A 14,694-nucleotide genomic window follows, 5' to 3' on the forward strand; every position below is an offset into this window, starting at 1 on the left:
TTTTTCGGAGACGATCTTTGTTCCTAAACGCACGGTATGGGTTAAACGATTTCTCGTCGACTATACTAACATGCGGTTTACGCAAAGACACGGGAAAAATCACTAAAGAAATGTTGCGTCGTCTCTTCATTTCAAGCGGTAACGACAATTGGATTGAGAGCTGTGCGGCTTGGTCCGCGTTGCGCGAAAGACATCGATCTCTGTTCTCGTTACAAGGTCTACACGGTGACATTAACAGACTTTTAGGCTTCCGGGAGAATGTCAGGTGACGCAGCCACAGGCACAAAAAGGCTGGTTTTGATTTTTCTTTTTTTTTTTGTATTCTTTTCCTCGTAGCTCTTACTTTCTCACTTCCCTGATGCCATTGCACACGTAAAGTGATCGAGTTTGAGCCTAGCGTTAGACATCCTCTCTTCTTTTGATGCTCTTCATTCCTTTTGCCACTTGTTGAGACACGTATTTTTACGTTTCCATGACTGCCTGAAAAGAAAATCAACTGAGCCACCGTCGCTATGGAGTCCGACACGTCTCTGGAAGTTCACTTGGAAATGATGAATCGCCTGGATGTGATTTGTCGCCAAGACCTTCTTTCTATCAACCTTCGCTATTCTTTTTTTTTTTAACTATGCTCTCTAAGTTTATTTTATTTTATTTTTTTTTGTATCTCTGCCTACTTTCCTTTTTTTTCTCCTTATTTTAGCGTAGATCGTTTGCCAAACTGATCATTTATCTTGTATTGGAAACATCCGCTCATCTAGCGACTTCATATTTCTTTTCAGAAATCTATTGATGCCGCTATCATCACTGCTTTTTTTTTCCAATTTTTTCCCATGATCTTCATTCTGTCGCCAGCATTGCTTATATCATAGCGTTCTCCATTTGCTGGCCCGTCTTGTGAAATAAATTAGCCGGCTACGCTTATACTATGACCGGCCCAGACATACTAAACAAGGCGCTAGCTTTTGTAGCGATGGGGATGGTTCCAAGTTGTAGAAGACAAAGAGTTATACATCACTGGGCCCTCTTCACTTTGTCTGCCCCCTTTCCCATCTACTAGCAGGACTGTCACTATTCAACCCTTCCTTCCTCTTTGCTCTCATTTCCCGGCGTGAGCAAAAGCCTATCGATCGTTTTAAGTGGGCAAACAATCAATTTGAGTACCTCGTTAATAACAAAGCTATAGGTGCAGAGTGTGTAGACGCTGGCTGAAAGGATAGCTTCCGTTTTGTTTTACTCAAATCACCACGGCCTTCGAATGATATTTTATATTGTCGATCGGGAAACATTCGATCTTGTTATTGTTCGTCTTGCCAGAAGGTTTTAACTTGGAATTTTTCACAGACCTTTGAAGCTTCAACAAAACTAAATTTCATGCGACGTAACTTGCCTTTTCTATTTTGATCTTAAACGTAGGACACAGGAGGTTTTTTGAAAGGGGAATCTTTACCTGATGGTCAGAATGATGACGTAACGTAACGTCCAATTTTTACGTGTCAAATGCTGAGAGTGGCAGTAGCAAGTCTTTTGGCTTGTCGATATTTCATTGTTTTCATACCTCATCTCTGTACTACTATACAAGTTGCGAAATTTACCTTGACGACATGGGATTCAAAAAGACCCTTGCTGTAATAGCAATTTTAAACTTTTGCTGTTTTGTGTAATGCTGCCATTGTTCTCAGTATAATGCGCTATTGAACATCTTTTCAAATCAATAGGTTATTGTTCGCGTGTAGATACTTGATCGACACGCAGTCTCGTCACTTTGTGTACAATATTAATATCAATAAATAATCTTTCTCCTATTTTCATATTTTCTTTGTTTTAGACATTTCATTTTCTCTCGCCACACATCACCACGTCTTTAGAATGGTTCCTCGCTATACAGTCCATAGTGCGCATGTCACTAACTACTTCTGCCGGCCGCTGCTGGCATCGCTTTGCTAGCGAGTGTTAGCGCTGCCGTCGCCCACTACCACACCGAAGCTCCGCATTGTGTATCCGAACCGTGGAAACCAACAATCTTTGACGACACCGATATATACTCGGCGCGAACAGGACTGCTGCCTTTTAGTGCGCTGTGTGCCTGTACTCTGTGAAGTCGTAACGTTTATACGTCTCTTTGCGGACACAGTGCTACGTCACCATGGAACATCATCACTTTCATTATAACCAGCAGCAGCATCACCACAGTCAACCGGAGCATGAGCTCGAGTTGGAAGAATGGCACCAACAGCTGGATCTGGAGCATCACATTCGCCACTGCCAGTGTTCGTGTAATCACATGGGCTACGGCAATTACTGGAGCTACAAGGTAGGAGGAAGAACATATTTAATCAAATTTAGCGGTGGTGCAAATTTAAAAAAAAACTCGTATCGTGTTTCGTCGAATTCATGATGCAATAGTGGAACTGTCACGACCTGCAGTCGTTTTACGGTTCGCTGAAGGTGGGGGGGGGGGAGGAGGAAGAGATCTGCTAGGAGAATACAATTTTATTTGTTCTTGTGTCAGCTAAAGCCGACTGCGCCTGTCTTTCGCCAATCGAAACGCCAATCATTTTGGCACTGCAATCTTGATTTTTTCCCTCATGATTGTGTTGCTCACTTCGCCGTTTCGAAATGGCTGGGCTGTTGACGCCGTTGTCGTAACGCAGGACGGGTGGGGAAAGGGATATAATATATTATTACACACGGATGGGGACGAGGAATGAAGAGAAAGAGGTCTCTTGCACCGGATGTTGACATGTTTTCCTGACGCCATCCGGCTTTTTAATATTCTCGTGATTGGTAGTTTTTATGTACACGAAGCGGATGGTTCCGACTGGATTTTTCATCGCTTGTTTACCATTTTGCTTATGGGAAAAACCCAAATTTGGATGACTCAAAAAGAGCTGATTAAAATTTCGTTTCCTTCTTTGGCCATATGATTTTCTATCTTCTGCTGGTCTTGCGCTGGAAAGCCCATCCTTTTTTTTTTTTTATTTCCTTCAACGTTGTGTATATCATCGCTAACTTTGTTTGAGCCAATAGCACAGCGAACTACGTTGACTGTGTCTATATGCCCAATATCAAATTCCTCCGTGGTGCATATCTCTTTCATAGTCATCAATGGCAATCCTCATCATCGGAGCTTCTTTGCGCCGTCTAGGTCTAGCCCAATATGGCAGCAGTATATACCCATGCACTGTGAGGCTGTATTCTGTAGCTAACACAAACATTTTCACTGTTGTTCTGGAGCAAAAGGCGAACGGAAGAAGCTTGGAAAGTCCGCTGGGATCAGCAGATTTTCGTTGACGTGGCTGGAAAGAGCTTTTCTTCGTGTATGATAAAACAGACGGCGAAGACCAGCAAAAAGAGAGCTGGGGGGGGGGGGGGGTAGAGGAGAGTGCGTCGAGAAAGAAAATTCAAAAGCACGCACGTTTCTTGCCAGTCGGATGCTGATGAAGAACATTGTATACAAGCTTACCAATTCTATTATTGACAGACTCGACATAGTCTCTTTGTTGAAACGTCTACCATTTCTTCTCTCAATGCTTACGATTGAAAGTAGCTAGTTAAAAAAGTGGCTGTCCATGTTCCAAAAAAAAAAATGCGTGCAACATCGAAGACTTGTTTGCGTGTTAGCGTCATTTTCTCTATCATCTAGTTAAAAACATACTACTTGCACTACAAGGAATAAATGTACTGACGGATGAGCGCGGATCTAGTGGTACTGATCTCACACGAAAGACGATAGTGGAATGGGGAAAGAAAGAGCGTAGACGGGCAAGAAAGAGCGTGTTGTTTTCCTGTTTGTGAAGGTTTTTACGTTAAAAAAAAAAAAAAAAAAAAGGGCTTTTCCACAAAAAATAATAAGCTGGAACTTTGTGTTGTTTTGTATCCGAGCGCTCCAATCTTTGTTAAACATACGCAACACCCTGTGCGCTTCGCTACAAGCATCTGGTGCCGCGGCCACACACGCATTAGACAGTAATAATAGACGTAGATATACTTTGCGAGATTGATCGTCAAGATCATGCGGATCTTGTACTCCGAAGGTAATTGTTTGGTTATCGATCGCAACACAGTATCGTCGTTTGCCCATCTTGCCCGTCGTAGGCCCTTATTATACAGCCTTTTACATCGCAAAGGCTTGAGACACTATGCGAAGCGAATAGCCCCGACTGCCTCGAAAATCCTGTATTTATACGGTAGGCTTAATGTCTTTCCTGACTCTTTATTTCTCCTGTGTTTAGTTGTTTCTCTTTACTGTCCTAAAGGTTCTACCACAACCAGTGTCCCAACGCAATAAAAAAAGTGAGGTTTGATGCGCTCATCTCTGCGCATCAATCTCCTGGCTGTAAAAGACGGAAGGCCGGATAGGCTTTCCACCTGGGTTATAGCTTTTCTTTTCTTTTTTTTTTTCGTGGTTGGATTCGTATTTGGTGGGATGAAAATAAGACAACCAGAAATAGGGGTCTCTAGTCACTTTATGGCAATCTGCGTAGGCGCGCTTGTATGAATTTTTCATTTGAATTCTATCTGTGTAAAATAAGATGGCGACCTACCTTTTATTTCGCTTTGCATCGACTGCTGATGGGAAGGCTACATTCAAATCGTCCAATGTTCACGGTGAATTGGCACAGAACGCGGAACCGCAGATCAAACGGATGATATCGATTTATTCTCGCTCGCTGTCTGAATTGAAATGTCTCTTTTTGTGTGTCAATCGAACAGTGCCGTGTCTGTTTATTCATCGGTAGAGACCTTCCAATATGAACTGTCTAAGGAAAGTTCTGCATTGGTCGCGTACCCAACGCTGTACCGCTGGATATGAATATAAAGTTTCCAATGAAGTCGGCTGCCGTGTTTGTTCAACCCTCCCACCGTGTTGTAAAGTCGTCGAATTGAATCTGAAAATGAAGAGCGTTTATTGCATTTTTTTGAGTTGTCCTTTTTATTGATGTTAGTCATGTATCGCTATTGCCATCGTTAAGCCTTTTCCAGATTAGCGTCTCATTCTTCTTTAAATGTTTCATTTGATTCGATCGTCACTTTTGAGACGTTCAGAATGTTTATCGAATATCTCATATCGACAATTTTTGCAGTCAACGTAAATGGTCGGTCTTTTAGATTTCATATCATCGTGCTGTGCATAGCAACAGATTTAATGAAACCTTGTCTGCAGCGTTGGACTAACATACATCAAATGGCTGCCGCAGACTTTCAATCCCTTTCAATATTCAAACTACTTTTAAGTTTGACACTTAAACATTGCGGACGTTTGAGATGTTATTTCCTGCTGCAAGCGATGTTCTCATTTACACTGACATGCCGAGTTTTCGACGAATGTTGGAGACAGTTACAATTACCGCCTTTCTCTCTTTCCCACTTTTTTTTTTTTCATTCGTTCACGCTTGACACAAAGCCGTCACGCAAAGGACGTGAAAACCCTAGCCCGCTTTAAACTGCATTTCCGTTTCTGCTCGTCCACACGTCAGACGTGAAAGTCAACAGTGCAATCAAAACTGAATTAAGCTTTGAATTATTTCTTTCGTTTTCTGCGCTGCCTATTCGCCTCTTTGTCTAGATCTGTCATGCGTCCATTATTTTAGTGTGTGTGACCTCAAATTGATTCTATTATCTACGGTCTATGCGTATTTATATGTTTACATTTGAAACGATTTGTTTTTCCGATTTTTCATTTCTCTCTCTTTCATTTCTTCATCACCAACAGCCATGGTGATTTCAAATAATTTAGTTACTTTCATCGGCTTCGTTATTGAAAGAAAACATTTGGGAATCCTTTAGGGTTTGTGATAGCTCTTTCGGAAAAAGGCTGACGGGCAGAAATGAATATGCGGAATGTTTGCATGTGCACGAATCCGTGTCAAATGAACGTCGATCATGCTTGTAAGAAGATGACTATTGGTCGAGCGAAAGAAAAAAAATGAAAATCTAAAGGAAAGTTGTATTTAACGAGATGGCAAAGAAGCTTTGAATAGGACGGCCGCAATAGCGGGCAGCGGAAAAAAAGAGATGCAACCAATCTTGTTGAGGGGGTTTCTATATTTGCTGCCGACGGAATCGATCGGCTCACACACGCATCAGTCGGAATCGGGGAAGGAACTCGGTACATGTAAATCATATGTGAAATGGAAGGGAAACCGACTAGTATTGTCGGTGGTTTTTTTTTTTTTTTAAGACGTGGACAAAAGAATGAAAAAGGACTCTTTTTATTTTTTTGGAGGGGTTTCCAATTTGTTTCTTAAGCTTCTAGGCTTTGAACTTTTCCTTTTATTGCAGGCGCTGAAATACGCCATTCTTTGTAGTCGGACGAAGTTTTGCGACAATCCAGCTAATAATTCCTCGGAGGCAGCAATCAATCAAACATTCTTGATTCATCTTTTTCCTTTTTTTTTTCCGGCATTTAGTTCCTTCTTTTGTGGGAAGAACAAGAAAGCGATCGACGGCAGTAGGGCGTCAGTTGCCAGCTAATGCCTTTTCCTTGAGTGGAATGAAACGAAAAGAAACAGAGAGAGAGATCCGCTTTTGCTTTTCTCTAAAATTATAGATTGCTACACTGTAACGTGGAAGATGTCAGCAGCAGTATGCTGAAGGCTAAAATCCCCCTTTTTTTGTTGTGTATCGATTTTTCATTGCTGATTCTTTTGTGATGCACCACGATCAGGAAGTCCAATTCTTTGAACAATTTTAAATGTGTTGCGGTCGTGTCTCCTGCATTTCAACTTTGTCTTATATGTTTCATGTGTTGGATTTTTACTGGTGTTTGTCCGTCTCGTGTTGATCAAACGAAGCGGATACGTTAGACTAACGTTTAAAAGTGTCCAACCATACCATGACGTGATGAGGCATTGCGTGACTTTTCCGGCCAATCAGCCAGTATTGTATCGGCCCGTGTGTCAACATCATTGTGTACAATATATAGCACTGTGATTGGCTCGTACAAAGGCTGTTTTTAGCACCTTATAAACAAGCTCATAAAGTAAACCCCCAAAGCACATGAAAGTTCTGGGAAGTTTGACGGAGGGGGTCCTTCAATCTCCTTTTGATCGCTGACCACTAGATCGATCGATCCCGTCGCATTTTCGCTGCAAACGACGTTGGCGTTCCGGGTCTTTTTGTTTGATTACTTTCTATAATCATTGATTACTATCGTCTCGTCTGGAAAACATATAATCTTGATCCGAATTATTGGAAGTGTGGGAGATCTCTTATTTTTTGTATTGGGATTGACGAATTCCCGTACCAATAACTTGACGTTTAATAACTGACGTGTTTTTTTTTCGGGCTGAAAGTTAGATCGTTGTCCATCATTTTGATTTTACTTCAGAGTAAATATCTTAACACGCTTCTTAGCTTAGTGATTATGGTAATTTAATTCGGTAATGGTGGCGTGAACTGTCTGGTGCTACAAATTGGTTGAAAATCGATCCAACGGCAAATGCTCAACACTGAAATCGCTTCTCGCTTCTGACTCCATTGTAATCGTATTACTTATACTGTGACGCTATCAGTCTAGACGGAAGATAAGTTTCCTGGCTTTTGCTTAATGCTTAATCATCTCTATCAATCTGAAGACCACTCGTCCCAGTAAATACCAATTTCTCGACGTGGCGACCGGAAAAGTGAACAATTTTCGGTATTAGTGGCAATCTTAACCCCAGAGATTCGCCATTTGTTCTCATTTGACCACTTTTCGTCAAGACCTTTGATTGAATTCGTTCCACACGACCCGTATAGCCACGTTTTGCGTCGGACATTTACATCCATCGTTCGTCTTTCGATGTGAGACTATTTGGAATTGAAGTTGATCGACTCTTGGGCGTCTACATTGAACAACTTGAACGCACATTAATTGATCCACGTCCGTTCGTTTGTTGTCAAGTATCTTATGATTTTAACGAGGGTGCCGTTTTATTTGCCTTCCTTCGTCTTTTATTTCTGTTTGAGATACAGTTGATGACTTGTTACCAAGCGATGGGCTTTGGACACGGTCGAATGAAACGGCGTTCGAAAAGATAGTAACGTCAATGGCCTTTTGTCCTTCGGAATCATTCGAGCAAATGCGAAAGAGATTGTCTTTAGGCTGGACCAGTTTTTCGGACAAGTTTGATTGAACGCTGCTCTTTGTAGGGCTTCTTATCTTCGTCCAGTGGAAAGCCGTGCAGATAGCGATAGGACAGCGTCGATTTTTCTGGCCACTCTCTTTGACGTGGACTAACAATCATGGCGGAGAGATTGTTACAATTTGTGCAAAGTGCTAAATATCATCGGGGAAACTGTTACCCAGGAATTGAAGGAGCTTCATTACAAAGTCCAGTCTAGGTAATGGACATTGCCATAGACTCCCAGTCAAATGATGAAGGCCAAGAGTTACCCTCGACTTAATTAGAGTGTTGACGAATCCGCCTGTTTTCATTAAGGGTCCACTTGCAAGAAATGTTAGCCTGTCGTGCAAGGTATCACGAAATTTCCTTTTTCTCGCCAAAGAAAAGAAACGCAAGGCACAGCGAATAGAAAAATAAAAACATCAGTTTTCGGAGCAACTCGTTTGTGTATTCCGCACGCTTCGTTTTGTTGCGTTTGTTTTTTTAATCCCGTCATCGTGACTTTTTGTTGTGCAACTTATCGATTCAAGTCGCGCGCCAGTTATTTCAGCCCCCGTCTTTATTTAACCATTTGCGTGCATGGATGATAAGACAGCTATGAAAGTCTACGAGATTCGAATGAGAATTTCTAGCTGGATCTGATAGCTTTGATGTCTTTGTCTTTTTCGTTATCTGCAAGAAACATAAGTCTTTCCATTGGCCTTTCTACAGCCCACCACCCCATGACGGCGTATTTTTCTAACCTAACTTCAATTGCCAATACAAACATCTTTAATACGGTAGCTGAATATGTATTTCGAAAATTGTGTCATTATCTCCTATTATTATTTTTTTTGCTATGTACCCTTAAAGAAAGTCAGGCAAAAAAAAAATAGAGACAATAAGATAAGAAAGCCAAAAATACGGAAAGGGGACAGACTTAAGAGACGACGAATCGACTGAAGGAATTTGGCCCGCTGCTAAGGAAGGGGGAGGGCACCGTTCCTTGCTGGAGAGCGGCCCACAGCCAGCAGTGGATAAGAGAAATACATACAAGAATCATTGAATAGTTACAAGTTTCTACATGCCCCCCAAGTAACTGATATCAAATCATATCCCGTGCCAAAGAGCCTATCGGAAGAATTTTGAACGACAATGCAAGCCGGATGACGTGACACCCGCAGCGAATGTTTATTTCTTTTCCCTTCCGTTCGAAGAAGAAAAATACAAAAAAAAAAAAAAAAAAAAAAAAAAAAAAAAAAAAAAGGGAAGAAAGCCATCAGTAAAAGCGTAGTGGTGTTTATTTAATCAACAAACTGGGTACCAGCGTTACAACAGCTACCTAGTGGGCACTGACGACCGCACGCGCCAGGCAAAAGAAAAATAATGACGACTGCGTTCGTTCAGATTCTTCACTTTGCCTCCCCCGCGTTGTACTTGACCCGTTAGTGTCATCATTTCCGGTGGCTGCGCTTGTCAAATAGTGCACGTCTCTACGTTGTCGCATATTTTATCTCAACGCAATTTCAAGACGTCCACGTTTGCAGTCGACAAATAACAAGGAAATCTACAGTCAGGAAAATGGACGCGCTACTCGACGAGAATCGATAAAGATATGCAAAGTAGATCAGGTTCCCAATCTGTCGGCATTATGTACCGCCATAGCAACACGCTTAATATCAATTTATGAAACTAAAAACAATTCAGATCCACTCTTTTTTTTTTTCACGAAAAATTGAATGCAGCTTCTCTCTTCTATCGAATCATCAAGGCGAAAGGAAATAACAAGCGTCCGGGTGTATCCCCGAATTCGTATGTAATTGAAAATTAGGCAAATCTCAGTTTGGAGGGATGATTAGAATTATGGGAGAACAATCGATTTTTTGTTTTATGATTATTCGATTGCGTTACGAGGAGCAGACGTGAGTCACAATGCGCCATGCAGCACCGGGAGCCATCGAAAAATAGTACTGAATTGCATCATTGGTTTTTGGTTCGATCCAATTCTTGTTTTTTTCTTTTTTTGTGATGCAGCTGCCGTGCGCAAACAACGCTCGGCCTGCTAGGCTTGCCGTGAGCTGTGCCTTAACAAAAAAAAAATCAGGGTGAGACAAAAAAAAAAAAAAAAAAGCTCCTTTTTCTCTTTTTATAAAGCATGCATCCTGCCCCCACCCTTTTATAATGATGACGTTGATAGGATTGTTTGTGTGTGACGCAAAAGAAGAGAGAATAGCATGCATATATACAAACGAGACTTTTGAAAAAGAAGAACGCCATGAAAGAGTGTGTGGAGTGGTCCCATCGCGGTTTGCTATCGGCAAAGAAGTTTCGCTAGCTAAAATAAAATTAAAAAAAAAAAAAAAAAAAAGAGCTAAGGGCGTGTGGGTCTGGCTGGCACAACAGCTGCCCTGCTTCATATGAACAATTCACGAATAAAAGAAGACGGCGACTCCAGCTGTGAAAAAAAGTCAAGATGGGATCTCTTCTCGCATGAAAAGGTTCCACCTGATCACAGAGCGAAGACTACGCAAAATGAAATTCTGTTCGCCAATATCGAGGGGACGAGATTCTTTTGTTTGTTTTTTAAAACCTGGGTTTTTTTTTTCATTCAATGTAAATCATCGTGTCAATGGAGACAGTCGAGCGCTGTGATGAAAGATCCACAATTTCGTTGTATTTTTTTGTTGTTTTTGATTCGGAGAAATTGAATGAAATGCCGTGTAATTATCGCTTGATGATTTATGGCTCGTTCATCCACTTTCAATTACAGGTTTTAACAGTTCGAATACTATGCACCGCGTTTTAATTAATTGACTTTCGAGTATAGACGTGATTTTTCTTTTTACCTTTGTGACATTGCCGAGTATCATACAAAGTGGAATAGCTTACGCACTCGACATTTTTGTTTTTGAATATTTTCCATTATAAGAAGGAAATGATTGGTTTCCTTACATCATTCTTACCACCTTCATTTTCTTTCTCTATAATCTAGTTTCAAAATGTTCACATCCCGAGAACTCTCTCGTTCCGTAGCACTTCTTCCCTAATGGGGCCACACTTTCAGAACTTTTTGTTGAAGTAGATCTACATTACGCTGAGTAGAAGATGCAGTTCCAAAGTGACAGAGAACGTCCTGAGTTTTTTGTTTGTTTTTTTACACCTAGTCAACCGGACTGTAACTCTTCACAGCTGGGCCATGCTGGACATTTCGTATTCTTTGCTTTTCTCCCTAGAAAGAAAAGTTATCGAAGTCTTTTAAGAGCGACGAGGCTACACGTATTTTAGCAGAAAGCGGATAAAAAAAAGAAATCGGTCCTCTAAAGACTTGACAAGTGCGTTGGCACTTTGCTCTTGTCACTCTATTTGAATGGGGCTCTCTGCTGTGTCGTGGACTGGGGGCGCTTCTTCAAAGGTAAATAGGCACCCCGTCCTCGTTCATGGTGCACTGTAGTTTTAACAAAGGCGAGCTAAAAAGGAAAAGTATGCCAAACAGTACAGTCGGCTGGAACATGCCCTGCGGGAGAACGGATGGAAATGGAGAGAGCTGTTATTTTCCTTATATTATTCCTTGCGTGTTTTTCTGTTTTGATTACCAGCGTTGCTCGTCCGGTCCCTGTTCCCTTTTCAAAACTCTTTTCACGAGCAGCTGTGATGGCTCAACCCAGCGGTGGTAGGGTATTGTGTCTACAAATCATGTCCCGTGTTCTCTGCTGGGACGTTCGTCTCTGCCTATTTTTCTTTTTTCTACATCTGAGTTGTGGCATCTTTGTTTGAAGTAGGCGAACAAGAACGGCTGGTTTTCTAGTAGGACGGTTTACGATTTGCTTTGTTGAATAGTAATGTAGACATATTGCATAATATCATAAGGCTTATTTTTTTTTCTTTCTAGATTATATTTGCATTTCTTAACCTCAGCAACCGTTGACGTAACACCAACAATTGTTTGCTTTCAGTATTTGACGTTTCATTTTTTAACTAGCTATGACAGTGGGTGTTAGGATCGGTGATTTTTCAGTTTGGGTCAATAACTTTGGACACAAAAAGCCGTTTTTTGATGTAACTGAATATCGTTTAAGCTAAAGCTCACCAACGATTGTTAACGTTTTATCTATCCGTTCTAGCCACACCCAATGCGAAATTGCATAGAGGTAGTCCTTAAGTTTCTAACGCCTTTTCATAACCGAATTAGACCCAATAGGCTTCTCTATTTGTATAATCCAAACTTAAGACGGTCAGTTTCTTCTTTTGTACTTCAACTCTATTTCCACATCAAACTGATCGCATGAAAGAGCTTTCTTTTCACGAGAATCCGTCCCATTGATTATTAAGACTGTTCTTTTAAAATTAGATTCTTTTCTAATCACGGCCATTACGGGAGTCATATTAAATCTCTTCATTCCCCTGTGTTTTCATTTTTTTGCCAGCCTTACGCCGTATCCCATTGTTTCCACGTTCACTTATGGCAGTTGAATCAACTGACGGTATTCGTATCTGATTTTTGCCTTGAATGTGTAGACTTGCTGGCATATCAAGTCGCCTTATTAAAGAGAAACTTCCCTTTTGCCTTTCTAGATTATAATATATTTACATACGACCTTTTAATGCTACTTTTTGAGAAGGCCAACTGCATCAAGTCATAATTTACAAGACGCTTATTCTCTACAGTTTGTGCAATTTCAAACGGATTTGTTGTTTTTCTAAATCTTCTTCAATAGTAAAACAAAATTTAATATGTAACAACTATAAGAAGCCTTTGTGACATAGTTACTTTGGCATTTACTGTTTCCCTAGTCGAAGGCGACTCTAATGATTCCCTACTGTAACTGTTTTTTGCAGGACAATTTGAACAAAATCGGAGACGAACTTCACATGACATCTAATTTTGTCACCAAATCACAGCCGAGGAGCTCTCCTGGGAGCTTCATCGGACGATCAGAACTCTCCTCTCACACACCGGCTGGTTATTACGGTCAAAACGGAGGCGGCACAATTCCTAGGAGCCATCGACGGCCGACGCAACATTACACAACGGCTGGCATTGCCGAAAGTAATTTTCTAACGCCATCCAGTCAAACGTCAATCTCTGGCTCTTCCCGCCGACCTGGGCATCACCCGCTCAATGGCTCAGCGTCGATGGTTGCTGAACCCGGTCTCGATGCTGACGATCTGATGAACGACGATAGCGACTCAGCGTCGCAGTCTAGTCGACCAGGCAAGTTCATTTCTCATTAGCTACTCCTAATCATGCCCAACGGGACCTATGTTGTACCCCGTGCTCGCTTAACGTAGTTCTTATTTAGTCTGAACGCATAGGCACGCCCTTCGTATACCTATAATGGCTATAAGCAAAAGGCTTATCTAATATGCCCACTGCTCTGTGTAATAAGGGCAAGTGACTGAATTACGTGATTAACAACTCTGTCATTACATTGAGTACTTGTCCGACGTGGCTAAATTCCAAGTTAGACCCTCCCTGGACGATGAGATTAGTGAACAGCTGGGTGTAGTAAAACAGCACGTTCGTTGATAAGCTCAAAAATTGTTTCCGAGAAACAAAAGTTTCCACGCCCTTTCGTCGTTCACGATTGGAAAATGAATGGCAGTGCCTGCCGTTTCTGCTTGCGTTATAAAGGAGGCTTATAAAAGCATCGAATAGGGCACTTTGCAACTTATTGCCCTTTTCCATGAGTCTTATTTGTTTTTGTTACGCGTAAAGCAGCGTTTACTTAGTAGTGTGCCCTATGCGAACAGCCGGGTTATTACCGGGCGTTAAGACCACTTACAATGCATAATGAAATGGTGTACTTTGACCGTTTGTCACGGCGCGTTTGCAACGCATGTCGACCGTCGCCTTGGTACAATTGACATGTCGTGACGGTGTATTTTGAGTGTGTTCGTTATTTCAACCTTTCCGCGTATATGTTGGAACAAACCTTGAAGAAAACAGTGTTAATCGTAATAATTAAGCTTTATGATCTTGTGTCCTTATTAACTCGTAAGTTGGCAAGGCAAGCGTTAGTAATGTGGAACTTTGTCCGGGGATTTTCACGCCCGCTAATTGAATAGCTTTCCTCTTGTTTGTTAATTTAATTTTTTACATGAACATATTGGGTCGCTTAGATTCGAAATGATTTGATTCGCCGAGTGACCTTCGTATGTAATTATCGAAAATAACTTTGGAATTATGAATCATTGTTTTGTGTCGTGTTTCACGAGAACCTAGAAAAGAAGTGACTCGATACTGGACGAGATTGAAACGAAACTTTATTCCTTTTTTATTAAATATTAGTGACCGCAGTAGCGCTAGAAGTAGGGCCACCAAACTAAATTGTGAGGGCAATTTTCAATTTGCCTCGGACGTCATCGAATGACACGTCATTAATCTCGTCGAGTCACGATAGTGATCTCATCTTTCGCTATCTTCTTCTAACGCCCTCACTCCTCTTTCGTATAATCTTTTTGATATTTGAGCGTCTCCACCTCAGTTATCTACTTGTATTTTTCTTCTTTCCCTCATAAATCTATTGACAGCAAGTAAGAAAATAAAAAGGTAAAAAGAAACTGTGTGTCTCCGCCGGAAGAGCCCACCACAGCTGGGATGTTTATT

The 14,694-nt window shown here is 41.3% G+C and overlaps 1 protein-coding gene across 1 annotated transcript; it reads left to right on the forward strand.

Moving 5' to 3' along the window:
• Window positions 1–1,925: 1,925 nt before the first annotated feature.
• Window positions 1,926–13,336, forward strand: LOC132087868 (uncharacterized). The gene is made up of 2 exons (XM_059494763.1): window positions 1,926–2,311; window positions 12,924–13,336. The coding sequence occupies exons 1-2, from the start codon at window positions 2,144–2,146 to the stop codon at window positions 13,317–13,319; spliced, it is 564 nt and encodes a 187-aa protein (XP_059350746.1). The 5' UTR covers window positions 1,926–2,143; the 3' UTR covers window positions 13,320–13,336.
• Window positions 13,337–14,694: the final 1,358 nt, after the last annotated feature.

The sequence above is a fragment of the Daphnia carinata genome, chromosome 3 (genome assembly GCF_022539665.2).
Source record: "Daphnia carinata strain CSIRO-1 chromosome 3, CSIRO_AGI_Dcar_HiC_V3, whole genome shotgun sequence".
Taxonomy (NCBI): domain Eukaryota; kingdom Metazoa; phylum Arthropoda; class Branchiopoda; order Diplostraca; family Daphniidae; genus Daphnia; species Daphnia carinata.

What these genes read in the sequence shown, in the direction of transcription:
- LOC132087868 (XM_059494763.1), top strand. Translation starts at nt 2,144, where the DNA reads ATGGAACATCATCACTTTCATTATAACCAGCAGCAGCATCACCACAGT. An exon ending in GCAATTACTGGAGCTACAAG is followed by an intron (nt 2,312 to 12,923) that starts GTAGGAGGAAGA and finishes TGTTTTTTGCAG; the next exon opens with GACAATTTGAACAAAATCGG.